At 48.1% G+C, this 25,706-nt stretch overlaps 1 protein-coding gene across 1 annotated transcript in view; it reads right to left on the reverse strand.

Moving 5' to 3' along the window:
- The window catches only part of LRGUK (leucine rich repeats and guanylate kinase domain containing), a 102,590-nt gene that overhangs the window by 10,985 nt on the left and 65,899 nt on the right, over positions 1 to 25,706 (reverse strand). Inside the window, exons 16-19 of the mRNA XM_045855580.1 lie at positions 20,696 to 22,756; positions 12,018 to 12,139; positions 1,555 to 1,643; positions 415 to 537 (exon numbers count right to left, since the gene is read on the reverse strand). Coding sequence (XP_045711536.1) covers positions 415 to 537; positions 1,555 to 1,643; positions 12,018 to 12,139; positions 20,696 to 22,756 — 2,395 coding nt within the window. The remainder of the gene's footprint in view (positions 1 to 414; positions 538 to 1,554; positions 1,644 to 12,017; positions 12,140 to 20,695; positions 22,757 to 25,706) is intronic.

A 25,706-nucleotide genomic window follows, 5' to 3' on the forward strand; every position in this document is an offset into this window, starting at 1 on the left:
GGTGTTTGTAGACTTAATCGACAACTAGAGAACCAGGCTTAACAACGAGGCGCCAAAACAACGGCTGAGTCGCGATACAGGAAGAGACTGGCACACATCACTGCGGGTGCTGCACGGTGGGTTCTGGATCCTTCCACCAACTGGGGACCCAAACGGCCTCGAACTGCGCCTGCATCTTTCTGTCACTCCCTCAAGATTCAGAGTCCTGGAGAGAAGCTCCCAGTTGTAGGAACTGAGGTTATATACCCCTGGGCCCTCCCTGGAGGCCAGCAGCTCTGCCCTTCAAAGTCCGTGGGCGGGGGGGGGGGGGGCCCTGCTTCCCGGACTGGGGATCCCCCTGGAGCCTCGGGACCAGAGCCGTGAGCTTCACTCACCGGCAGGAGAACCGATTCCGTCCAGCAAAATTCAGCTCACCTCTTTTCAGGATGTGCCCGAAAGAGGGTTCTCAAAAACTCTTCTTCACAAATTTCCAAACTTTTCTGTTGTTCTAAAGTTAGGAAATGATGTACACCATTGGTGGGTGCTGGTACTGAGCCCCTGAAATTAGAAATAACCAAAAAAAAAAATCCAAAGAACTTTGTAATGATACCACACATACCCACAGGTAATACCTAAATACTGACCATTTCATTCCCCGTAAATGCAAATGCCGATAAAGTCCATTTGGAATAATGTGATGTATCCACTCATAAACATGCACCTCAGAGCTGGCGTTATTACATTCTAATTTGTGGATTAAGCAAATTTGTATTGCTGTTAATAGTCCTTACCTAGTAAATCATTAATATGTAATCTAATGCTGTGAAATAATACCAGAATAAAACGGTTCTAAACATTCTCAGCTGAAATTTAGTATTAAAATATTCTTTTTTCATCCATACTAGCCTGTTTCCCCAGAGTAGCTTGAAGGAACCATTAACCATTTTTTAGGGAATAAATCCTGCCGCCCTGCACCCCAGACTTGCCAACAGAGTGGCTGTATGCACAGCGGCCCCACCGCATGGAAATGCATGCAGATTAGAAGCATCTCTCTGTTCCAGCAGGGCCCCGCTTGCAGCGCATATTTAAAAACCCTTAGTTTCTCTGTCCAGCGTTTTAATAGGCACAGCCACTCTGCCAGTCAGGGGTCACACAGGACACGGCTGCCCGGCTGCGGCGGGGGACACTGCCAATCATCCGGCCACGACCCTCCTGACCCTCCGACAGGGCTCTGTCTGCACCACACGGCCTGTCCTTGGACCCAGACCACCCAAAGGCATCCTCCCGGTCTGGAGGGGAAATTAGTCCCTTTTTCCATACACAGCAGACAAATAGACAAAACTTACTTATATCGGTGAAAAATTGTCAATGGATAGCTGGAAATGACAGACAATAATAAAAACTGTAATTCAAAACAAATCTAAATGGCCTTTTGATTCTGAATGACTGGGTTCGTTTTAGCATAAAGGTCCCCGTTTGTGTTGATGGTGTAGGGCAAAGATGGCTTTGCCGTATCTGATAGCAGAAAATCAACCTGAAGGTGCCCGGCTGTAAATAAACGTGAGGACTCGCCACCTTTGGAACAGGAGCGTGTGATGAGGAGGCGTCTTTCCCAGGAGGGCCTGCCGGGCTGCCTCACGCTGCCTCTCCAAAGACTTCTTTTCCTAGGCAACAGAAACGATCAGAAAATTATACTGCTGTTGAAAATACGTCAGATGATTAAAAGAGCTGTAGTCATTCTCTTCTTACTAGAAATTGCCAAATATGTGGAGAGAAAAGTGAAAAACTATACGTCTAAATAAAATAAAAACAGGCCTAAAAATTGCTATGTATTCGGTGGAGAAACATTTATAAATAAAGTCAAAATACTTTTATGAAGACTGTGATTTAATGTATAAATTTTATATGTATCTAAATAACGATGTGGCAAATTTTTATTCCTATTTCATGTTTATATTTTTATTTTTCCAATGAGATTTTCTCTCAAGGGTCCAGATTATTCTTGTCTTTTTAGGTTTCCCAGATGGTAACACACATAGCGCCTAACTCAGTGAATACACCCAATAATGTTAATGCCTGATCCGGAAATAGGTAGGACAAATGGTGGGGGGGGAGTTCTCCTGTATTTCACCAACATCACCGTCACCATCACTAAGTCCTTGGTAGCCATTTGATAGGGACACAGAGATACAAAAGACACAGTCTTAGCATTCAAAAGGTTTATAATCTGGTGGTAAAAGGCTATTTAAAAAGATGAAAAAAATAGCACATGCTGTTTTATAAATAGTACAACAGGTGTTTACACACAGAGCGTGTCTGAGGGAGTGTGGGCCTGTTTAGCAACTGTCCACGCACTGGGTTTCTTCGCTTCAATCAAACCTAACGTATACAATTGTTAATTTACAGAAAACAAATTGGCAAGTGCTTGTTTTCAGTAAAAGCCTATTCATTTCTTAAGGGATTTATAATAACGCTTATTTACACAGCCAATGCCTTTAAAATACACTAACCTTTGCCTGCAGTACCTTAATCTGAAATAAACCAGTTTTGATTTTAATGCCAGTACCAGGCTCCTTCGTAAATCGATATTCACTTAATATTGCATGGGGAGTAGCAACAAACAGGTGCGCCAGTGAAAGTGTTACCACCAGTGTTCAGCTAGATATTGAGAAGGGGAGTGAAACAGACTAGACATTGAGCTTAATAAGCTGGGAAGTGGGAGCCTGCTTGCTAGCCAGGAAGCTACGGCTTCCCACCCCAGGGGACTGCAGCAGTGCTCTGCCAAGGGGATTAACACTCTTCCCTTCTGGCCTCCAGCGCTAGATTGTTGGGGGTTGCAGGGGAGGTGCTGGACCACAGAGGCCTGGCAGTCTAACTAGCGGGTCGACCCTACCCAAAGCCAGGGAAAACTTGGGAAGCTGATTGGTCACTGGGAGAAAGCACCAGGTCCATCCCAGACCCAAGCTCCTGGTTATTATAATCGCAGAGAAACAAGGAAGCTCTCTCTCCTGCCTGAGACCTGCACTCGCACAGCGCATGCACCTGTTCTTCTCGTGGCCACGTGGCCCATGGCCTCCGGGAGAGGTCCTGAATATCGACGCACAGTCATGGACCACAGCTGGAAACACACGCTGAGCTAGCCGGATGCTGGATTGGACTAGACTTGGACATGGAGCAGAAACCTTGGGTGGCGACCTTCATCCTGGCCCTACTGAAGTCAATATTAGACTTCTTCTACGGGAAGATGGATGGAGATGGGACACTGGGAAGTCAGGAGGGGGACCCCCCTTAACTGTACATCATCAGTCAACCAACTGTACCACAGAGCCACATCGCCCCCGTGCAGGTCTCAGGGAACTCTTTTCCTTTAGACACCGCAAGAACCTGACTCCCACCGGTGACAAAAGGATCCACGCCACAGCCACGGTGCTGAGCCCACACCTCCGGGCTCTCCGCCTGCTTAGCCCTGCAGGCTAGTAGAGCTTCAAAAGTCTGCATGTCTCTTGGGGGAACTTTGTAAGACTCAGGTTTCAAAGATTAAGTCAGTGTGACTCTAAAAACATTTGTGCATTACAGAAACTTACATGCAGGGGTGGCTCTGCTCTGTGGGGGTGCCAAGGCTGATGGACACTGAGCATCTCTGAGAAAGTATTCACACCCCGGAGACCAGAAGCCTCCCCCCAACCCCCGTACCCCCTGCACAAGCACATACCCCTGAGCACAAAGCAGGGGCTCCATACATATTTTCAACGTAAAACAACAGAAATTTGGGAGGGTGACATAAACAATGAATAATGATTACTACTCTTTATGATCTGGACTAGAATTTGCTATCAGCTGTGGCTAACTTGAGAAACTGCGGCCAAGCTTTTGAAATTGCCCCTTAGAACGCACATCACGTGACAGCTCACCCGTGGACTTGCTGAGCACACGGGCCCTCGGGTGGGTATGTGGCTGCCAGACCGTTCCAGCGTCTCCCTGCCCATCAGCTCCGTGTTTCTGCGTGAGTGGGGTGAGGAGGAACTATGTGTGGGGTGGGGGTGGGGGTGGGGGTCTGGAGTGGGACAAGAAGGGAAGACAGGAATCCACTCTTTAAATCTCACCATTCAGGCCCTGGCTGGTGTGGCTCAGTGGATTGAACACCAGCCTGTAAACCACAGGGTCGCTGGTTCCATTCCCAGTCAGGGCACATGCCTGGGTTGCAGGCAGGGTTTCCACTTGGGGGCGTGCAAGAGGCAACCACACATGGATGTTTCTCTCCCTCTCCTCCCCTCTCCCTTCCCCTCTCTCTAAAAATAAATGAGTAGAATCTAATAAATTTCACCTTTTAAAAACTGTACACTTAAGTAACTCCACAGATATGCCTATAACGTTTCATAGTACCATGGAATTACTCTAGATTGACCACATCTGCTGTCTTCCTCTCAGGGAGATTTATTCTTCCTCCTCCAATCACTGTGTACTTGCATATTCACTGGCTGTTGTAATTTTACTCTATATGGTCCTCATGGTTCTCCTGTATTGATGCTGGATTTCAGTTACGTCATGACTGGGAAGACGACAGCAGTCGAGGAAGCATGGCTTTGGGATCCTCCAGAATCCCCACATAGAAACAGACAGAGCAACTAAGCAGTAAAATAAAGTAAATAAAATAAAGTAGTAACATAAAGCATATTGAAGCATTTATGAGAAAACACGGCGACAAGGTGTCTCCTCAAGCCCCAGATACAGGTGGTGCCCGCCGCTACACCAGCAGGGTACCTGTTCCTACACAAGCAGATGCCGAAGGAAGGAAGCAGCAAGGTGACTAAAAGACCTGAGAACAGGAGAACCCCAAAATAGCTCCAAAAGCATCCCCTGGGCGGCACAGCAGGACAGCAGGGGACCACAGGGGACCACAGGGGAAACGTGCGCATGCGTGGGCTGTTCCTGCTCCAGCAGCGGGCGAGGCTGCAGGTGCACAGCAGGTGGGGAAGGAGCCGGAGCCCTGTGAGTTCCTGAGTCGGACCCTGCAGGCTCCCTTCCCAGGCAGGGCCTCCTCACACCAAAGGGGAAAAAAAGCTGCGGGAGTGGAATACGAGTTAATTGGGTCAGGGTCAGCAGAGACAAAGGGAAGAGAAAGTCTAGACCTAAGTGGGGAGGGACACACAGACAGGAAATGTCAGAAAGAAAGTGATGTTATATTTTATCCCTATTTGAAGAAACCATGTTGCCTTCTTAAAGCTTGAGAAACCTAATTTCCCATAAATATGAGAATTCTCTGGTCAAACCCCATGCAAAGGTATTTATGAGAAAAAAGAGGAAAGGAGTAAAATAACACCTCTACATGCAATGAAAGCTTGCTCACAAAACAGATAAAGTCCATAGTCCACTATTTCAAAATAAACCAAAGACCTTAAGTAAAGGACACACCACACGAAGGAATGAATAAATTATAATTCTGCAAACTCGGAAAAGACATGACAGAACTCAGGAAAGAATTAGAAAAATAAGGTGGAGGGGGGAAGCCACCTTAGGAAGAAAAACTAAACTAGAAAGAATGTAAGAGTGAATAAACACAATAAATAATGCTGTAAGGGAAAGAGAAGGTAAGTGGAGGAAAGTTTTTGAACTAAAAAAAAAGTGGTGAAAAGGATTAAAGAGAAATGACAAATACTTCAGATACACAAAGCAGAAGCAGCATACAAACCCTTAGAGTCCTAGACAAAGGAAAGTGAAACAAGGAAAGAGGACAGGTTAAAAAAAAGAAAACCCACACACTACAAAGCATAGGAGTGTCAGAGACTGTCAGCAGGTCAGTGTTCAGGGAGCACTGCTCCCACGTCCCTTTCTGTCTTCACCAGGGAATGAGCTCAGATAACAAAACAGCTAGAGAGATGTTTACTGGAGTGCTAATGAGAGGAGTGTTAAGTTCCTACAGATCTGAGAACTGAGACAGAATGGAAGTTGAGAGAGAGGGTGCGTGACCACCCTGTGCTCTGATAGTGCAGCTCCGACACAGCCAACACTAACAATGGGGGTGCGGGGGGAAGAGGAAGAACGCTTACCCCCACTTTTTATAACGGTTTTCAGTTCTTATAATGGGTGCTGGTAACATTAGTACTGTTATTCTGAGACTCTTGTCTGTAATGTGGATAAAACAAATAAAAAATTTAATAATCTATTCTTTTATCACTCCCCTGTCTGTCAGGGCCAGGATTCTCAGTGCGGAAGGGGAAAAATGTGTGAAAGAGAGAGGAAGTCAGGTAAGAATCCTGAAGTCTTGGGATCTGAACTGGCTGCAAGAACCCCTGAGACATGTCATCTGTGCATGGAAGAGGCCTGGGAACAGGGGCCTCCCACCAGCAGTGAGGGCGGGGGTGGGGGTGGGGACAGCCATTGCCCGCTCACAGAAAACAGAGCTTCCTGGAGAAGAGGCTGGCTCCCGGTCTGGGACAGGCAAGGAACAACAGAGCAGAGAATGTCTTGTCGTGCTGGAGAGCAAGGCGGCTACCTACCGAAGACAGCACGGGTCAGGGCAAAAGGACATGGGCACATGTTGGGAACCACCCTGCCTGGTATCAGAAGCTGTAACCCCCGCCAAGGCTAAGGCTGAGGGAGCAACCTTGGACTGTAAACTGCCAAGGAGACAAAAGCCTATCTTCCTGGCAGTAGTGCCACTTCTGCTCCTTTTACTTCACCCTGCCTGGCCCCCAATGCTTGGTCGGTTAGCCAATGATGGGTAAGATTCCCCAAGGGGAGAACGATCTAAGACAGTCACGATCATGTGGGAGGCCCCCAAGGAAGGACTTTGGGGGCTACGGCAAAAGGGGGTGATGGACCCTTGCCCCTTGGCTTTGACATAGCCTGAGTCCTCATTGTCTGTGAGAAAACCTCCTAATCTCTTGGCTGCCTTCCTTCCCTTGCTCCACCTAAGCCTGAAATAATGACAGAGGGTGGTGCAGCCCTGTACTGGAAAGGGCGGGTTCCCCAGGTGATCAGGCCTAAGAAAGAATATGTAAAATCCTGTGAAACCTGCTTTGTTTAGAATGCTCTCAATTAAATGATAAGGGTCCAAACAAAAAGTAAGTTTGTTCCTCAAAGTTTTACAGCTCTTTAGCTATCTGACCCTGACTCAAAATAGGCCCTCAGAGTTCTTTGTTATCTATTGTTTGATCCTTACTTCCTGGCAATGATTAAGGAGCTTTATCTGTATTCCTGTGTAAACAAACCCAATAAAAGCCCATTGAGGAACAGGCTTCTGGTCCTTCTCCTGTGAGAGATCGACCACCTTTCCTCTCCAAGCAGATCATGTCTTGGTAGACTTATTCTCATCCGAGGCGGACAGGGGCCTCTGCAGACAAAGACCCTCCCCCCACAGGCGCGACCTGAAGGCGCCCACTGGACAAAGGAAGAATACATTTCAAGGATAAAAAAGTACAGTGGGCGGACACCCTTACATCTGATGTGCATCCACCAAGATCATAAATGATACTTTCATGTTAATAGGCCACCAATTCATGATGCAAACTGTACTGGGTAGCTGGTGGGAGAAGCATCTCCTTCCATATTATTCCAGCTAATGGACACGGTGCTCAACTCTGGGCACTGAAAAATGCACCTGTGCAGAGGAAAGCAGTTTTCTTCCAGAGTCAAAACAGAAACCCGTGAGCTGTGCAATCCAGGACAAGCTCCCTGAGCAGACGGTCTCGGCACTGGAAGGAAACCGCGCTTCGTCGACGTCAGTGTCCACGACTGTGTCACCAAAGCCACTGCTCACCGGCCCTCGCATGTCTGGGTCCTTTCTGGAACTGCCCTGCCTTGTCTGCCGCACACGTGCGCTTGCGACATTGGCTTTGAATGAACTGATCCTTCGGCTATTTTTTCCTAAAGAACTGGCTTCCGGTAACTTGGCCTGCTCCAGGAGCCAGAGTGTCCCCTATAGGAGGAGGTCCGAGGAACTTGTCGAAGAAACAGATATAATTGAAGTTCAGAAAGCTAATCCCAGAAGGCAAAGACCTGGTCGCAGTAATTTCAGGGCAAAAAATCTCCACTAAGCCGTCACAACCTTCATGCACGCGTGCAGAGGTGGCCGGGCTGCTCTCAGGCCGGGGATGGGGACAGAGAGCACAGTGACACCTGACGAGCAGAACACAGGGACTCAGACTCCTGTCCTGACCGTGCAGGCGAGGGACACATCAACAACTTCTCACTGGGTACTTCCGCTACGTACATTCTGCAGCAGTAAAGAAGATCTGTGCGTCTTTAAAAAACTCAAACCTAACAAGAAAATTATGTTTAAGAAGTAAGGCTGATTAAAACTATATTTATAGTTTCCTAGAATCTGTAGAGACGTTCAAATTAACGTGCATTGGGAGTCATTCAGAAAAGTAAATACCATTTAAGCTGTGAAGAGAGAAGAGAGAAACCAGCAGGAGTGACGGTATAAGCAGGGAATGAGGCAGTGAGGACATTATTTTATTAAATTATTCAAACCCACATTAAAGTATGGTCATACAAAAAGCATTGGATATTGATAAGCTACTGGAGTAACTGGCAAGAAAAGGGATGTTAGCAGAGTTCCCCCCCACCCCAGACTTGAAGATAAGTAGTAATATCCTTGGTCATTTCTTCCTAAGAAAGACAAGTTTGCTGGCTCCTGGGGTGAACCCCCAGTGACGCTGGATACAAGAACAGCTGTGGGTGTATGAGGAGTCAGTGACGCTGAGGCTCCCCACGCTCCATCGGCCCGTTTTCTGCTCACAGAAAGAAGGCCACAGTAGAAGAGCTACCCATACCCTGGCTGCCCCCACCCATACCCTGGCCTGCCGGACTATTCGTCCCAGAAGGATGGGACCAGGTCCACCTTGTTTTGGTGTGTAGAACAGGGCCCGGTCAGCCAACGCCTGCTGCACACAAAAAAGCAAATCCAGTTCTGGCACGCATGGTAGGGATTAAACAAATTCAGGATGGGCAGAGAGAGATGAATGAGAGGAATAAAACAGGAAGGGACAGGGGCAGGGGAGGGAGGGGAAGGAAAGGGAATACGTATTGCTATTAAATCCAATACATTTTTGCATATTGGCATTGTATCGAATAACCTTGTCAGGTGCACTTATTTCCTGAATTCACGCCAATTACTTCTTTATACAACTGGCGCAGAACCTGGTATACAGTAAAGGTGTCCCAGAGCTGAGGGCCTGAACCCCTCCTGCCCTCCCTGCCGGCCACGGTCGCCATAACAACAATTAACGCTGGTTTTATGGTCAACAGTTTAGAAGGAGGCTCCTTAAGCGTTTGACACACTGACGTTGTGGGGCAGATATTCCTAGCTCCCCTTTACAGAAAGGAAAATGACGTCTCACAGCCGACAAGTGACTTATAAGATCACCCAGTAGGTGGCAAGACTGTCACATGAACTCGAAGTTGCTGCATTTCCTCTCAGGCCAAGACACCAATAGGTAAATGCAGACAGAGGCAAGCTGGACTCGAAACACACGCAGAGGTGGCGACACACACAAACACACACTTACCCAACAGTTACAGCGCACACACGTGTGACTCCCGAGGAACAGGATCGCTTCCCTGAGACTCGGACAGACGCAGCCTCCCTGTTTTGCACCCGCACCTTGACATCCGCGTGGTGACACATCAAGGCGCACAGAAGAGTGGAGTGTTAGGATGAGGGGAGCAGAAGGAAAGACCCAGGGACAAGGTGAGTTTGGGGGTTGGGGGGAGTGGAGGGGACCCTGGGCGGGTGGAACTCCACCGGGCTCTCTGACAACCGGTGGTTGGTGCCATCTGCTCCCCTCCCCCGTCCACTGCCGCCCAGGGGCCTCTTCTGCCCTCACGTTGCCTTTTTATCACGTTTGTTTCTCCATACTGCTTGTTAACTTTCTATTGAAAAGTTGGAGGTGAGTTATTGCCAAGAATATATAATGTTGCTTAAAAAACATTCTCTGTTCCTGTTCCCACTCCTAGGTCCCTGAGTGCCCTCACCCAGGAAAGCTGCCTTCAGTTCGGCCTGAGAGCTTTCTCATAGGCAGTGAGCAGACTGGTCAGGTTTCAGGAAACCATGAGTCCCCCCGACTGGCAGAGGGGGCACACCAAGGGTGTGCGCTGCGCATCGGTGTGTTGAAGCGCAGCCTCACGGGGCCGTGAGCTGGCCCTGGCTGTGAGGATACAGGCTCATCGTTCAGGAATGAATGCAGGTGCCAGAGACCCATGTTCCGGAGTGCACGCTATGGATGTGCCGTGTCTGAGGGGAGATTACAGAACAAGTTATTAAAGCTCTGGGAAGCATAGAGCCGTGCCATCCAAGGACAGGAGAGCAAGTGGACAGGGCACAGCAGACTGCCCTGGAAAGAGCTGGCTTTCCCAGGGCCGAAACTGATGGCTTCCTCCAGGAGGAGGACCCCTGAGGACGGCAAGGTCTCAGGGTCAGCACTAGGCACAGGCCCTAGCAGGAGGCCAGCATGTGGAGAACCCCAGAGCGGCTGGCTCAGAACGGAACCAGGGTCCTGGAGGAGCAGCCCCGTGGCACCCGTGGAGTGAGGTCTAGAGGCCCAGGGCTCTCCCACAACATTCCAGGATGGTGAGGGCCTCAGAGCTCTTGAACTTAATCCAAAGAAGGGGCGTGACCACTGCTCCTAATGACTACTGCTTGATTTCCCACAGATCCTAGGTGGATGGGAACAATTCCAGGTTTATTTCAGACACATAAGCACTCAAGTAGCAGGGAACACATTCATATTATTTACAGGGGTTTAGAGTCTATAGCAGCTCCCTGTAAGGAGCCACAATCGGTACCAAGTGGCCCTGCCTTTGGCCTCGCCACGGGGAACCGGAAAAGCAGTCTAACTCGATCTGCGTGGGACAGCCGAGACACCTGCCCAGCTGTGCCAGTGAGATGCTCTTGCCTTCTGCAGTCTGAGCCAAAGAGGCAGAGGGAAGTTGCTGGGAACGGTGGGCACAGAGCCAAGAGGTCAGGAGAGCTGGGGCTGCCGCGCATGAGAATGAGCGCAAGTTATGCGGAGGAGGCCAGCGGGGAGCACGAGCTCCTGGAACACATGAGAAAGAGAAGCAGAGGCGAAGGGAGCAGAGAGCACCTAACTTTCTAAAGCTAGCTCGTTCCTGAGAGGTCTGCGTGTCATCCCTGCTCACCATGCACTGGGAACCTGCTCCCTGTACTTTTATGATGGAACTACTTCTACTGAAGCTGGTTTGAATGGGCATCCGTTTCTTCCACCTGAAACACCCCACTCCATGACTCAATCAGAGTGGCATGCATACGCCTGGCTGGACCGCTGCCGTGGCCTTTCATTGGAAGTGGCCCGTCTGATGCTTTGGACCACTGCCCGTGGCTCTGACTTTAGACGATGATGTGATTATTTCCTCAGAACAGGCTAGGCTTACAGAAACACGTCCCAGGCAATGACGACCCAAGCGGAAGTTCTGTCGCTTCAGTGACAGCTGAGATCTCTTCGTATTCCCAGATCATCACCTGCAAACCACTGCAACGGCAGATGCACGCCTCCTGATCTGCATGCAGCGCCAGCCGCATTCGGCGCTTCTGCACACATGGATGTCTCCGAGCTCTCAGACAGCGGGCCTGGGACGAGGCTACGTGCCTGGTTTCGGTAGGGCTGCGTTACGAAAACAGGACTCTCTGTCTGAGCAGGCTCGCTCTGCGACTCAGCACAGGATCACTGTAAGTTAGATCCCAACAACAAAGCGCGTTTTCCCTGGAAGTACATGTGTTATGGCATTAATTCTATGGTTGTGCTTTTTCTATTCTTGCTAAACAGAAGAGCCGAGTGTTAGGGTACATGTAGACTCGGAGGCTGGGGGAAAGGTAGTCTTGAAATGTAAACTGAATATTCTGTTTTTAGATCCCACGCCTCTTCGTAGAGGTGTAGAAACAGGTGAAAAGACCCGTGTTCAAAGGCTGCCCGTCGGAGGACGGTTTCAGTGGGAAGTCTGACCGGCAAACGGCAACCCCACTGTTGTCTGACCCCACGCCGCCCTCCCTGGGGCGTCGCCCGTCTGTCCCTCCTTACCGCCGGTGTTTTTTTGGATGACAGTTTGGTCCATAATTTCATCAAGTAGTTTCTGTCTGTAGAATCCACGGAACTACACTTCTTAGACGACCTTAGAAATTTCAGCTGAACTGGCTTAATATCTGGTAGGGTGAAGAACACAAAGTTTAAAATAAAAGGCATAACATAGGGTAAAGGAACTTTCTCAAGTGAGAAAAAATGTTTGTATTTGGATTTGTCCACACACCACAACCTTCAGGGGTAGAGGCTGGATCGTGACCTAAAGTCACGAAGCAGAGAGGCATTCGGATGCCTGGGGCGAAGGCTTCTGGGACGGCGAGAGTGGCTCTGTAGAGGCGCCCAGGAGCACGTGTAACACAACCAAATTGAGGACTCCAGGGGGCCGAGGCGAGGAAGAGAAGGAGATGGAGAGGCTAGGTCCTGGGCCCTACCAAAACCAAAACCCAAACCCAAACCCTTGTCCTTTCGATGGGACTGTAAGAATAAAGCATTGTGAAAAAGACCAGGTTAATTTGAAAAAAAATTAGGATAAAATTTAAAGAAATAGAAGCTATATTCATTGAAATCATTTCTTTGGAAAGGATTTTTATATATATATAAAATAAAGGAACATATGCACAATAAAAATACAAACATTCCTTTATTATACATATAATATATAAAATACATATAAAGTTTATATGTATAAACCTTATTCAAAATAACAGCGTTTGTATGAGCGTTCCTTGTGCTAGCTTTCTAAGACATCAGGCGTTTGTACTAGGGTGCAAATAAGCCAAGGTCAATCTGATACAATGCAGCTGTAATTCTAACAATTGAATGACTTCATGGTCTCTCAGCAGCAAAGCATTCTGGGTGAAGACGACTATTACACTGTGTGGTGAAGCCCCCACTTCAGTGACGTGGGCTCTGGTAATAAACAGTCCCATACAGTCCTTACTATCGTTCCTAGTGCCTTAGAGCCTCAGTGAGCAAGAGATTCTACTTCTCAGTTAATGAAAAACCATGATTCCCATGCTATGGTAGAATGCCCTACTACGAAGTTTCTTAATGTGATCTTATTCAAAGTGCCTAAATTAAAGTCAGCCTCGAGGCAACATTAAAAATATATAAAGTTTACTTTATGGCACACAAAAAACCAAGTTCTTCAGTCTACAGCCTAGGTAAATTTATTTAAATACCTCCAATGAAGCATAAATGAATTTAATGATGCATGACAGATTTTCAAGTTATTTTATGGATTACTATCATTACCACATGCGGGAAAATATAAATGAAATATCTGGAACAACCAGAACTACATCTCAAATTAATTTTAAATAGCTTAGACCTTTTAGTTAAAATTATGTCCTTCTGCAGTCAAGTGAATTAAAATAATATTGGTATAAAGCATCCTAAAAGAATCAGCAGAGCGCCCAACCTAAGTGGTAAGTGCAGCGGAAGCCATGTAGCTAAGAATAAAGGCTTGTACGCATATTTAATGTCGTATCATCACAGAGGCTAAACAGGGCCTGTTCCAGCATCAAAGAAAGGGGAACATGAAGGACATCAATGAGCTCCTATTACAGGCCCACAGCCACGGCAGTACCTAGTAACGAAGTTAGAACCTGGCGGTCAGACTGTGAATGCAGCTGACCCTTGAAAAACACGGCTGGAACTGCACGGGTCCACGTACACGTGTGTGTGTTTCAATAAACACAGTCAATGTATTTTCCTTATAATTTTCATAACCACACTTTCTTTTATCTAGGTTTACAGTGTATGCTACATATAAAATACAAGATACGTGTTCATTGTTAGCAGTGAGGCTTCCAGTCTGTAGGAGGCTATTAGTAGCTAAGCTTTGCGGGACTTGGAGGTTATGCATGGATTTTGGACCCTGTGGGAGGCTGGCACCCCTCACCCATGTGCCGTTCAGGGTCAGCTGTATCTGGAAAACCAAAAATCACTATTTTAATAACTGGTTTTTCTGTATTAAGATTATATATACAGCAAAGTAACCGAGTCACCCTCCTGTTCAAACACATGACATGGGACACTTTTCTAATACCATTTAAACAAAACCTTGCAAAAAAAAATCAACAGTAGAGACTGTTTGAAGACACATGGAAAGTTGTAACTTGAAAATAGCCTTTAATTTTCAGATGAAAGTACTCAGATGCCCAGATGATTTCAATACTGTTCAGTTTCCCCTCGCCCCACTCAAATGGAGCTTAAAAAAAAAGTTTATTTAGGGAATAGTAATAGGTAATAAAAATGCTGTATGCAATTTTTAACTAACAAGAGTAATTTATACCTACCATGATTAAATACATATACATACAATATATAAACTGTAAATACCTATAAAATCCCTGCAAAAGACTCTCAATATTGAAATATACACTGTAAACATGGCCAAAAGAAGCACAAAAATCTGCTATACAATTAAAATATGTATTTATTTTTATTAGGACAATTATACAGTTTGTAGTGGAAAATAAAGGGAAAAGCTCTGCTCACTAGGAAGTGTTATTGTAAAAATAAAGGCGCCAAAAGAACCTATATTTTCAGGACAGAAATGAATCTTAAAAGTCTTGTCTGTCTGTGCTTATAAGAAAGGAATGACAGCAACCTGAAAAATAACCATTTTACATAATATCCGTAACAATTTCCCACAGCAAAATAAGCTTTTATAGTAGAAAGCTAGCATATAAGCCCAAGGAAATACAGAAGTGATGTTCATGTTACATGGTAAAATGAATGTGATTATTACACCATTCTAACAGCAAAGTCCTGTATTCCAGAGTGTTCATCAAAGGAGGAATCAGCTATTTAAACAGAGAACAGATTCCACACCAGGACAAAGCAAAGCATGCGAATGTGCATTCTCACACAGAGAGAAAGAGGTTCAAAGAGTGTTTCTCGCCATTGAACTTCATACTTCACATGCAGTAGAAGCCATGTACCTGGGATGTCCGCAGCAGAGCTCAACTAAGGCCTCGATGTCTGGATATGTATTCAGAATGTGCTACTTAAACCATATGATGAAAGTACCCCGAAATTTCAGTTCTTTCGAATGGATGAGTTTATCATGAAGCAGTTCATGGACACTTGGAAGGCGATACCACACAGGACAGGTCCATTTCAAGAGCAGAAACTTGATACCTAAGGTCTGGATGTGTACAGAATTTGGGGGAGAGGAGACAGAAGAGAGGGGGGCAATGGCCAGCAGGAACCCCAGGGAGCTCGAATCCCCGCTGAGGGTCTTGCCTCCCCTGAGCAGGGTGTTTGATAGGTCGAGTTCGGACGTGACCCGCACCCAGCCTGCACCCGCCTCTGGGGTGAGCGTGGTCTTCGCCCGTCAAGGGCGCACCCTTCAACAACAGCTCTTTCAACAATGTTGTTTTGCCGATCGATTCCTGCAGCAGAGATGGTGTTTGCCTTTTTTTCACTTTGCTTTTCTCTTTTTGTCTTTGGAATCGGGTGGCCTTTAGACCTGGTAGCTTGGAGAAGCTAGTCTGCATCTCAACACACCACAGACAGAAAACAAATGCCCACTGTCTGCTGGTTTAGTCCCGAGTCAGGTCCCGCCCGCACCTACCATTTAACCAGTCTGACACATGAAGTACGAAGGCCTTTGCTTTTATCAGCAGTCGGATAATGATGGTACAAATAACAGGTAACACGTATGATGTCCTCTGTGCCCGGTGCGATTTGACGAGTCCTTCCTGCGTGCGCCCCATGTTTCAATGCTGCTTGCGAATGCCCACAAAAGAATCTACTGATCTAAGGAATGTTTTGTTGAACCACAATGTCTTTCCAATATTATTCTAATTCTGCTTAAGCCCCTTAATTCAATTAAGGCTGCCAATGATTTTAAAAGGATTTCCAGAGAAGAGCATCCCGTTGGCCAAACTCTTACACCTGCTGTGACCAGTGCTGTCCCTACTCTAATTAATGATAAAATGCTACTTAAGAAATTGTTTTCACATATGAAAGCAGCCCAGTGCCAATCAATAGATGAGTGAATAAAAGTGTCATGGTGTGTACATACAAGGGAATATTACTTAGCCACAAAAAAGAATGAAATCTTACCATTTGTTACAGCCTGGATGGACCCAGACAGTATTATGCTCAGTGAAATAAGTCGGAGAAACAAATACCATTTGATTTCACTTATATGAGGAATCAAAAGAACAGAATAAGTAAACAAAACAGAAAGACACATAGCCACAGAGAACAAACTGATGGTTGCCAGAAGGTTGCCAGAAGGGAGGGGGTTTAGGGGCTAGTTGAAAAAGATGAAGGGATTAAGAAGCACAGATTGGTAGTTACAAAATAGTCATAGGAATGCAAAGTACAGCGCAGGGAATACAGCCAGTAATATTGTAATAATTATATACGGTGCCAGGTGGGTACTGGAAATATCAGGGGGGCACTTTGTAAAGTATATAATTATCTAACCACTATGCTGTACACCTGAAACTAGTACAGGATAATATTAAATGTAAATTATAATTGAAAAATACAATGTAAAGTTCTTTAAAAAATTAGCTTTTGCTGCTTACGTGTGAATACTAACAAGCACTCACATCCACACTAACTACGCGTCAAACATTGTTCTGGGTGTTCTCCAATACAGTAACTCATTTAATCTTCACAATCACCTTGAGATGCCTAATATTATCGCCATATTATACATGAGAATTTCATAACTTGCCCAAGTTCACACAGCTGAATCGTACTGATACTGAAATTTCCAATGATCATTTTGACATTTAGTGTTCTTTGAAATCATAAATCTAACAAAAAAGTCTTCACCTTTCCTAATTGTGAGCATACTCTCAATATCACCTTTAAAATCAAAGGTTTGGTCTTCTAATTTATTTATCTATCGTCGACACAAAGAAATAGACTCTTCTTACCCTCTTCTCTGAATGCTTGGTCAATAAAGAAAGGTGATTTCTAGAATTACATCTTTCAAATTGAACTAATTCATCAATTCCTGTCCTAGACACTATATAAATAGTGCAATTATCTGAAGTTCGGGGGATCAAATATTTTCCCGTCTCCATATTCTGCCACAGCGTGATTCTACTGGCAACACAGCATCCTGTAAGTTTTCCCCATAACTTACTTTTAAATCCCATGAGATGAATAATCCCTTGATTATTTTCAGATTTTATTGTAAAGATATTAATCTACACAAGCCATTTCCTGATGGCAATTCTTGGGTTAGAATTACCGGGTTAGAGTCACGAACGATTGCTAAGGTTCTGACAGGCACTGTGAAACCGTGCCCAGAGAAGCCGCGCCGGTTCCCTTCGCCGATGACATGGAAAGTGCCCTTCCCCTCAGACTCGCCGAGAACAGGTGTTGATTTGTTTTCCATCTTTGCCAGTTTGGGACCCCAAAAATGTCTACTTGGTTTTAGCTGATAGTGAGGTTAAGTACATTTTGATATATTGATTGGTTTTCATTTCTTCTTTTGTAAATTAACCAATCATGCCCTTTGCCCAATTACCTTTTGAAGCTTGAAAATAACTGATTGAGCCCTTTGAACACTCGAAGATTCTCTTACATCCATTGAATGGTTATCTCTGCTGATTTGAATACTAGGGGCCAGATTTCCTTGAAAAAGCTGAAGGTCATAGTAACTAATAGAATGACTGAAGTCCATAATTTTTTTTTCCCCATAAAGGTAACTTTGCCGAGAAACAGCAAATGGAAGTGACATAAACTTTGTCGATGTAGACTGGAACCTGACCATTTAAAAGTATTTATTCTACCATTAAAAAGAAGGAGTTTTCCTTACATCAAGGAAATCAGTAATCACAACAGAAACCTCTCACCAGACTGCAGTGGGTGCTCTCTCCTGCCCCTTGCCTTGGACCACACACAACACGCTGCCCGGCTGCCCTGACTCGGAGACCCTGGTGCCGCCAGATGACACACAAACACGCACAGAAACTGCACTACCCCTGGGAAGGAGGCGAGACCCCTTCACGTCCAAGGACGAGAAATCTGGCTTCTCACTTCCCATCAGTACCCTGACGAAAATGCAACCACACGCCTTCAGGAGCCTCGGAAACAACTGCCCAGGGCGGAATGTTTAAAGTCCTTCACCTGAGTGAGGTATTGGCGCCTCCCAAGTATCCCATACACCTCTCATGACCAAATAGGTGGTTCTCCTCATTTTTTCCCTCTTTCATGATCTGCCCTCCTCACACACCCACTCAAGTAATTCTTGAATCTCCATCCCTGCCACGGTGCCTTAGTCCAGGCCCTCACTGTCTTGCCAGGACTACTCTTGTGCAAAGCTTCTCAGCCATTTTTCCTGCCTCCTGTACTGCTTTTCTCAAATTTGTCCTCTACTCGATCTCTAAACAGAACCCTCTAAGATAAAAATTGGACCACTCCACAGCTCCCCGCTGTTGGGAGATCAAGCTCCCCAGATCATCGGCATAGCTCAGAAGGCCCTTTACATACACCTAGAGCTTTGGGCTGTTAGAATATGCTATGCCTGTTCCAGACTTCATGCTTGGGCGTGTGCTGTTTGCTCTTCAGAAACCGTCCCCTCTGTCTCATCGGTCAGCTGACGAACTTTGCAACCTTGCAGACATAGTTGAAGGACACCCTCCTCTGGGAACGACTTCCTGATTCAATTCCCACATCCCAGGCGGAATTCCGTGTCCTTCCCGGGTATCCTTATGACAGTCTGGAAAAGTCAATACATCATTTTCTTGCCCATTTGATGCTAAACTTAGCCCAGTGTGCTGCAGGGCCTCTGGCTGCCCAAATCCCACAGCGCTGGCGTGAACCCTGCTGACACCTCCTCCGTTCAAGAGCAAGCTCCTTGAAGAGCCCTCACTATCTCGCTGTATGCAGCGACTCGCATGGCGTCCGGCACACAGGAGGCACCCAATCCGTGCTCGCTGAATGAACTAACATAATCAAAGTAAGCACTATGTTTAAAATTCGCCTTCTTACTTTCACGTTGGACAAACCAGATAAATCAGAGGGTAGTTATAACACAGGCTTTTAGTTTTACAAGAGGATCGCCGCATCACGGATTTTAAAATATCAGTTTCCTCTATTACCCTTGAAATAACAGTGACATACATTTAATTTTGTGGACAAGTACCTTTTGTGTAAGGTAAGACACATTTATACAGGCAGTTATGCAGTTGTCAATTACATTTTTAAAATACAGAATGCTGAACACAACTTTGCATGCCATCGTACAGTTAGTATAATAAGCATTCAGTAAACATCTTGCAGCTTTTTAAGAGTTGAAACTTGCCTTGGCTGCCTCGCTCACAACTGTCCTCTCTTCTGGGAAGGCAGATTCCACACACTCTAGGAGTGGACACAATGGATATGTCTAAACAGGACCCTGTCCCAAGCCGGCGTAGACTGGTTTAAGAATGCACACTTGAGTTGATCGCTTTCTAGGAGTGGGAGCTGCCCCGTTGTTAAATGTGACGTGAAACTTGAGAGGTGTTAGTGTGCAGAAACTGACACACAGTCATTCGCATCGAAGAGAAGAAAGCCCATATGGAGAAAAACAAGCGAGATGACAATTGATGAGAGCCCAGGAGATGACAAGAGTCCAGGAGATAAGGATCCGGTAGATGACAAAAATAGTGCAGATGACAAGGGTCCAGCTTCCGCCCAGTAACTGCTCCTCAATCTCCCCGAACTCTGCCCTCCCCACCGTCTGGCTGAGTGAGATATTCCACTCCCTTCTGAGCCATTCACGGAAGCTGGCTGGGCCGGACGCCTGTCATGGCCAGCAAGAGAATCCTGATGGTACGAATACACGAAAACAAATTTGCCCGAACTTCAACCCCACTAATTCTTTTAACCAGTTCTACCAGATGGTGCGGCATAATGAAGGCATGAGCTAATTTACACAAGGCTCCTGTTCAGAGAGTGAGGAAGCAAGCTATTCATTTTGAAATATGTTTCAAACAGAGGTAAGTTTGAAGCAATATGGGCTGATAGCATCTAAAACGTTGGATCACAGTGTTACGTGTGACAAGAATTGTTCCTCTTCCCTTCAGAAGGTTCCCACAAATCTTCTGTGGATTTGAAATCTCTGGGGGTGGGGGTAGGGTTAGGGGAGCTGGTGGTGGTGAACCAAAAACCAGAAACAGCAAACGCTTGCTTTCTTGGTGGTCTTGCTTCTGGACCCCTCGGTGATGTAAGAAGCGTGAGAGAATTGGCTAATCTAAAAGCAGTTGTTTCTAATGAGCAGAACAAAACTGGACAGTAACACCACACCACCTCAGCCAGAGCTGGCACTGCTGTTGGGGTCCGCGGGAGTCTGACGCCAGGCTGCTCGCTGACACAGATCCCTGGGACCGATGCTACCAGTCGGAGGGGGCGGGGGCACTACTGGCTGGGACACGCTTTACAGGGGCTGCTGCTCTTCCAGGCTGCGACAAGCTGCGGAAGAGGCCCCGTGGTGTAGAGACGGGCTGGCTTCTAGGAACCCACTGGCTGCCTGTGCCCGGGCTGGCTCCAAGAGCAGGGGGAGGTCCGTGTCCCCGCCAACAGCGTCCAGGCCACCGCCTCCCATCCCGGGCAGCACTTCTTCAGGGGCCACTGTCACGGTTAAACTGTGGTGCTCTGACTGCCCCTCGCTCGCAGCCGTCCTGGCCGGCTGCCCTGCTCCTCAGCAGATGGCTGACCCTGGGGCGCAGTGGGACTTTTCCCCTGTGGGGCTCCCCCAGGTTTTCGGGTGCGTTTCTCTTTGGTTTGCTGCTTGGAAGCACTGTGTCTGTGCACAGAGCTCTCTCTGGCCTGACTGGTCTCCCCGACAGGCTGCTGGGAGGGGGCCGCGCCGTCCTGCCCCAGGAGGTCTGCGGCAGGCCTTGTCTCCTGAGACCGCTGGCCCCTTTCCTGAGCCTCTGCTTTTCTCCTCAGACGCTGCTCCGTGAGAGCGGGACCAGCCGGTGCAGACTCTGCGGAGGCCTTTGCGTTCTGGAGTGTTCTCCCATGAGCACCTTCACCCTCCTGAGATGGCTGGTGCCTGCTGAGGGTGGTTTTACTTTCTTGAGATAATCCCACAGGACGCTCTCTTTTCAAAGATGGCCCTTTTTGGGGCACAGGTGCCTTCTGAACCAGGCCGTCTGGGGGGAGGTTGGCATGGGCCTTTTTTCTGGAATATTGTGCTTTCTCCTTTTCCTCTTCCCGAGTTTGGGGACCCCTAGGTTCCGCGTGGAGTGGCTCAGGAATTTCTGGGGTGTGGCCTTGGCTTCTCGGGTTCCCCTGAGCGGGGCTGGGGCTTGGGTGGGCAGCCCCCTTTGGGAGAGTGGCTCCACTCTGGGACGGCGGCTGCAAGGCCGTCTGGTGGCTTCCAGGCGGCACCTGTTCCAGGTGCGCTGGTCCTTTAGGGGTCTCCCTTTGCACAGGAAGTTTTTTTTCCCCAGCTCCCACCTGCCGCACCGGCTCTTGCTTTGGGGGTGAGGGCTGCATCTCTGGAACCTTCTTGCTGGAGGCGCGGCCTGCTTTGGGTGCTGGCCTCTTCCTTGCAGGCCCTGCCTCCTGTCGCGCCCTGGAGTTCCGAGGTGGCGGCCGTTCCACGGAGGGCGAGGGCAGGCGAGGGAGCCTGACCCCCGGAGCGCCCTCCTCCGGCGGTAGGGCAGGGGCAGGGGCCGGCTGCGGGGCGGGCTCCTGCGTGGGGGGGCTGATCAGAGGGAGTTTCACCTCCTGGGCCGTCTCTCCCTGGATGTGCTGGGGACTGTGGCCCAGATGGGCGCTCGGGTGGGGTGGTGGTTTGGGATGCGGAGGGCTGATGAGAGGCAGTTTGCCGGGGTCGCCTTCCTGAGTTGGCGGAGGCCTCGGAGAGGGCCTCATGGTTTGATCTGAGGCTGTTTCTGGAGCCTCCTCCCTGCTGGGTGAGGGGAGTTTGGGGGTGGGTCTCCGGCTCTGGAGGGGGGCAAGGACCCGAGGCTGGGGCAGCCTGGTGGGAGCCAGCCGGCTTCTGGAAAGCGAACTCGCTGGGTCTTCCCTGTCCTGGGTCTGTTTGCTCTTTGTTGGGTCTTGGGGGTTCGGCAGTGCTGGGTAAGGAGTGGTGACCCTGGTGCCTGCGGTTTTGGGGCTTCCCTCCTCCAGAGGGTGCTGGGAATCTCCCAGAGGTGGTCCAGGCATCTCGGCCCCATCAGGGTCCGGACGCTCTCTTGGCGGCAGCAGGCTGGCTGACTCGGTCTCCTCATCCTGGGTTTTCTGGGGGCTGAGGGACGTGGGGCCAGTCCCCTGCAGAGGTTCAGAAGGGGGTGGGGCGGGGGCGGTTTCCCCGACCTCCCCTGATTCCTCATCTCGTCCCTGCGGAGGGCTGTGGACTGGAGGTGGGTCCGGGTGCCCAGTGGATGCCTGTCCTTCTTCACCTGCTACTGTCTTGGAGGTCCTGGCCTCACTTTCAGGGACAGCATCCCCTGCCTTCTCGTTTGGGGCTGAGTCCTGGGCCTTGTGGGAAGTACTGAGAGCTGAGGAACTGGGCTGTGCAGGAGGCTCAGCAGTGATGTGACTGTCGGGAGAAGGCTCTTTGGGAGGGGCTGCCCCCTCCTGCGTCAGCTCCTGGTTCTGGGAGGGAGCCAGGGTCTGGCTCTCGGAGACCTGTGCATACACCTGCATCCCAGAGAGATGCTCTGGTATCCGGCCATCTGCTTGCAGTTTTGCCAGGCGCCTCGGGGAAGGAACCAGGTGCGCTGGTACCCCAGAGGGCGTCTTCTTGTTAGAGGGGTCCCCTGCTTTGACATAAAGAGAAGTTAGCTGAAAACATCTCCACAACTATGACTATGTAACTTTAGAAATTAATAACACAAGATATCTTTCCTTTTCTCGATGCACACAGGCCCTTGAAAAGCATGAAATTACACATATGGAAGAATATAACCACCCCTTCTCCTTGCAGATACTATGTGCCTGGAATCCTCTTAGTAAGAGGAACTTAGAACAATCTTTGCCCACTGAAAACATGAACTTTAATAAACATAGAGGGGCTTATTCACAGAACCAAAATTTATATCCAGGTCTGAGAGTGGCAAGGAAATTTTCTCAGCGAATGAGATTTAAGTTTAGCCACCTTTTAAAGGTCAGTGCCGCAATGGATGGAAGCAAGTAGACGGACATCTAAGCCACACAAAGTCCCGTCTGTGTCCTTGGCTAGTGGCAGTCCCCTCAGAGAAACTGTGGGCTCTGGGAGGAGTCACGTCAGGTCACCGAGGTGCAAGCAGCTGGGCTGGCACCCCGTAAATAAGTATGGGGCACGGGGTGGGAGGAGGGGGAGAACAGATCCGAGGGAGTCATAAGTCACCGTGATTCAGAAAAGCTGCTCCTGAGGACTCCAGTTCAAGCTGCTGTCCTCCCCCCCCCCCCCCCCCCCCCAGGGCTCCTCTTTCTCCTCCAGGTCTGCTCTGGCCTATGACTGGCTCTCAGGGGCCACTAACAAGGGTGATGCTGCAGAGGGGCGTGGCTTCCTTTGTTCACCACGACAGCAAGTTCTCAGGGTGACTCTGGTCTCAGGGATAGTCCTCTGGACACTGCTACCCCAGCAAGCACTTGTTTATGACAGCGGCCTGACAGATGCCTGCGGTCCCGACATTGCCTTAACCGTCTGCAGGCCGTGGCTCTGAAAGGCCAGGGGTCTGCAACAGCCTTGAAGGAGCTCAGCTCAGCTCTCTTCTGGGGAGGCCTGAAACTCAGAGGCTCCACACAAATCAGACCCCCAAGGGGCTCCCAGGGTGGGCCATCCCCAGAAGGGAGCCAGGCTCATAACCACCAGCTCCTCTCCCCCACAAGGCGAGCTGAGCTTGGACCGCTCTAGGCTCTGACCGGACCTTCTGGGGCAGGGGCGTGTCCTGTGCATCCCATGGAACCAAACGTTTCTGTGGGGGCGTGGGGGGCGGAGTGGGGACTGGGAGGAGCTTGCCTCTGGGTGGGGTTCCTGGGGGGATGCCCTGTTCAATATTCTTCCCTCCCTAGTTTACATGGCTCATGAATTACAATACAAATTTAGTCAAGAAATAAGTTAAAACAAAATATCATCACAGTGAACGTATCTAGAATAGGCAAATTCACAGAGACAGAAAATAGGGGAGAGGTACCGGGGCCTGGGGAGGAGGGAGTTAGTACTTAATGGATACAGAGTTCCTCTTTGCAGTGATGCAAAATTTTGGAAACGGGTAGTAGTGATGGTCAGGCAATGCTGTGAGTGAGGTAATGACACTAAGTTGTACACTTACAAGGGGTAAAAAAGGCAACTGTCATGCTATTGTTTTCCACAGTAAAAACAGAGCAATGCAAGAGGAGTGAGACCCAAAGCTGAAGGTTCTTTCCATCTCTAAGCCCTCCTGCTCTCCTGCACTCAGACATACACGGATCCCGCAACACACACTTTTGCAATTCAACAGTTTATGTAATTTGGCAAGTGCTACCATGCCCTTTATCAGCAATAAAGGCCCCACTTTATGGACTGGTAAATTGACCCATTTCCCGTCTGACTCGTCACCATCATTTTCCTCTGTCATTAGTCAGAATTCTGAATAATGATGTGCAAATAGAATTTTATGATCTCTACAGTGAGAACTTAGGGTGGGAGTTGGATCTGATTTTAAAAGCTTTCCTGGAAGCACCAGCTATTCCAGAAACAGGCCGGGCAGAGAGGCATGGGGAGGGCAAAGGGAGACCTTGCCCTGAGCTGGGAATAAAGTGGGTTTTTCTTAGTTTTATACAAACTATAATTGTTTACTCAGGATTTTTTAGTCTACTCAGGATTTTTTAGTCTTCATACTTTAGAAATGAACATTTACCTGCATTGTTATGGGGAAAAAAATTAAGACAATTCTGTACCTCAATTGATATACATTTTTAATTAATGGTGTATCTAAAGATCTCGAGGGTTGATAGTCACCCTGTACCTGAAGTTACCATTGTATACATGCATTAAATAAAAATTCAATCAGGCTCTCCCCTTCGGAAGGGTCACACTCCCGGGGCCAGGCTGGGGGGGGCCTGCGGCACTCACTCAGAGCCCACTGGCGGGGCTTGCTTTGCCACTGCGTGCCTCTCCCCCCGTCAGAGAGAAACCGAGACTGCACCCTCGGTCACAAATAAGCAACAAGGAACCGTTCAAGACAGAATCATCTAATTCCCAGGTCACACGCCTGGGAATAGTTTTCAGGGAGCACTGGCAGGGATCCCCGTGTCCGTGAAAAGAACGCCTCCGGCCACCAGGTCTCTGCCCGCGCTGGGAGCGCCTCCGCTCCGGGGGCCAGGCTCCAGTCACGCTCTCCCATGCTACACAGAGCGGGGTTTTTTTAAGGGAGATGGGAGTTCAAGGGGTTTCTCTGAACAAATCATTATTGGTGACATTGAGGATGCAAAATAAGGCTTGCTGTTCCTAGCCCTGTTTTCTAACTGTGCAGACAAAGCTGTGTCTCCCAGAATCCTACAGTTCTTATTTCTCTCTCTTACCTCTCATAGCTCCATTTTATATAGATTCAACATACAGGGTCCAGCACAAATAATGCCCCTTTTTTTAAATTACAAAATCATAAGTTTGTGATTCTGTAACCTAATGATATCACACTCAAGCACACCATATGGAATTCTAGGTGAAATGTTCAAATAAAACTATAAATTATCACACCCATATCATTACCCTACCAACCACACTCAAGCAGGCCTTACTTCTGCCGG

Source organism: Phyllostomus hastatus, unplaced genomic scaffold (genome assembly GCF_019186645.2).
Source record: "Phyllostomus hastatus isolate PE091 unplaced genomic scaffold, TTU_PhHast_1.1 phas_scaffold_114, whole genome shotgun sequence".
In the NCBI taxonomy this organism is placed as follows: domain Eukaryota; kingdom Metazoa; phylum Chordata; class Mammalia; order Chiroptera; family Phyllostomidae; genus Phyllostomus; species Phyllostomus hastatus.